Source organism: Osmerus eperlanus, chromosome 25 (assembly GCF_963692335.1).
Source record: "Osmerus eperlanus chromosome 25, fOsmEpe2.1, whole genome shotgun sequence".
NCBI classification, from domain to species: domain Eukaryota; kingdom Metazoa; phylum Chordata; class Actinopteri; order Osmeriformes; family Osmeridae; genus Osmerus; species Osmerus eperlanus.
The window spans coordinates 4,271,065-4,273,704 of record NC_085042.1 but is presented as its reverse complement, the minus strand read 5'-3'; the positions used below and the strand labels follow the sequence as shown (position 1 = coordinate 4,273,704).

General features: G+C 47.7%; 1 protein-coding gene across 1 annotated transcript in view; it reads right to left on the bottom strand.

Moving 5' to 3' along the window:
• Positions 1-1,969: 1,969 nt before the first annotated feature.
• mfsd3 (major facilitator superfamily domain containing 3) overlaps positions 1,970-2,640 on the bottom strand; it is a 7,467-nt gene continuing 6,796 nt past the window's right edge. Inside the window, exon 3 of the mRNA XM_062452118.1 lies at positions 1,970-2,061. Within this exon, the coding sequence (XP_062308102.1) occupies positions 1,970-2,061 (92 nt within the window). The remainder of the gene's footprint in view (positions 2,062-2,640) is intronic.

Here is a 2,640-nt window from a genome sequence, read left to right as displayed (position 1 = left end):
TTGCTGTGAACTTTGCCATTTCACCACAGTAGGGACCAGGTAATGGCAGAGGCACTCATCAACATCAACACAGCCCAACGCAGAGAACTATCACCACACACACACACACACATACTGTACATGCACTAACACACATACACGCATTGCACACACCAACACACACATACAGTACATGCAAGCAAGTGCGTGCAACCATCCACTGACGCACGCACGCACACACTCGCATGCTTGTACACACACACACACACACACATACACAAGTGCCCCCCCCACGCAAACACACACACACACACACATACACACCCACTCAAAAGCTCGTGAACATTTTGTCCACTGATTAGGATCAATTGGATTTGTCTGACAGGATAGTCTCACTCCTTTTCCCCATTTAGCATGAGCCACTTAGTCGTGTCTTACGTAAAACACGTCACGCCCCCCCCTCCCCTCCCCTCCACTCACACACTAACACAACACACACACCGACACAATGCACACACCAACGACTACTCATTTGAATCAGGTGTGCAAAATACCAGGAAAAAAGTCCTGCTCTAACCCTTTGGTCGATTTGATACCTGGTCTCTAGCTTGAGTTGTCCTCCAGGTAACCTTCCCTGGCCGTCTACCGAGGTGTTTGAACATGACCCTGTCCCCATTTGTTGTAGGGTGTTGGGACGCTGAAATCAACGCTTGGATGCCTGGAAATCTCATTCCAGGGCATTAGGGTGGTGAGATGGGCTTTTGATTGCTGTGCAACATTAGATTATCTGTCATATCTATCAACGGGTGAACACGAGAGGACACTGGGTTCTCTTTCCCATCATGCATCAACAATATGCTAATAACACACACCGGCCCACGAGTAGAGACAACTTGACTTTCAGTGCGGTAGATCGGACCGAAAATATGGTGTGTGTGTTTGTGTGGGTGTGAATTTGTACCTTTAAGATGTTGCGTGGAGACAACAGAGAGAAAGATGTGTTGTAAGTCATTAGTTTTGTGTGTGAGAGCGAAAAGCGGTCTGGTGTGTGCGTGTGTGTTTGAGTGGCTGAGTATTTTCTACTCTGATGGAGCTGCACAGCTCACCCCTCCTGGTCTCTCTTTCCCCCGCTCTCCCTTTCTTTCTTTCTTTCTTTCTCTCTCTCTCTCTCTCTCTCTCTCTCTCTCTCTCTTCTCTCTCTCATCTCTCTCTCTCTCTCTTCTCTCTCTCTCTCTCTCTCTCTCTCTCTCTCTCTCTCTCTCTCTCTCTCTCTCTCTCCCTCTGTCTCTGTCTCTCTCTCCCCTCTCTCTCGCTCTCTCGCTCTTTAAACTCCGCCCTGTCTGAAGTTGCCCCCGGCCATGCTGTCACTTCCCATAATGCTCGGCAGCAGTGGTGAGAGTTCTGCGTTGCTAAGGAAGCCCTCCTAGCTCACCACGCCAACGCTGCTATGGTCTGCAGACATGGCCGTTGCTCCATGTATGCTATCTACATGAGACAAGCCCATCAAGCTGACCTACTTGGCTACTCACTAACTAAACACTAACTACTAACTAAACACTAGCTACTTGCAAGGCACTCACTAGCTTTACTAACTACTCACTGACTACTAACTCTACTCACTATCTGTACTCAGTAACTACTCACTAACTCTACTCACTAAGTAAACACTAACTACTCACTAACTCTACTCACTAACTAAACACTAACTACTTACTAACTACTCACTAACTCTACTCACTAACTAAACACTAACCACTCACTAACTAAACACTAACTCTACTCACTAACTCCTCACTAACTCTACTCACTAACTCTACACACTAACTCCTCACTAACTCCTCATTAACTCCTCACTAACTCCTCACTAACTCCTCACTAACTCCTACTCATGATCTGCTCTTAACTAACCCTCCTTCTCGTCAGGGCAGTAGTCTTGTTCACTGACATGTCAGAGACCTTGTGTGACCCTATGACTCAGCTCACTACTTCGTCATGTGCCCACGTACAGCGAGCACAGCCGCAGCGTAGGAAACATGCGGCCCGTTTCCAGTTGTGTAATGTGCTTGTTTAAACCTATGCCAGCTGCAGGATAAGAGCCCCATACGAAAAGCGCAAACACATTGATCCGTTTGCCTCGAGCTCCAAGCTCAGGGAGGGGAAAAGAAATCACTCGTTCTAAATCAATGCTGTCAATTTGCTGTCAGTCCATTCATCTATCCATCCATCCATTCATCTATCCATCCTTCCATCCATCCATCCATCCATTCTGAGTAGACGAGAGGTAATGATCCCCTCCACTGTCTCTCTGGCCCTGCACTGTCGGGGAAGTATGGTATAAAACACACTCCGTCCATCCATATTTCATACGCATTTTGCAAACGGCGGATAAATAAATGATACTTGGAAAATGGGCAAGGCCTCTGAATCAGCACACGACCGCTGCCCGTTTCCCTGCGCTTCTGAATAGGGAGATGGTGTGTGCGCTCGGGGTCACTGGGTCAGTGTGCGTGGAAGGCTGTGGTAGTGCGAGCTTTGTTGTGCTGCTAAGAGAGAGGGCTGACAGGCTCTCCATCCGTAGCTATGCTAGCCGGCATTATCATGCTCATAAAGCGTGGTTACGCAATTATGTCTTCCCATTAAAGAAAATAATACAACCCTGTA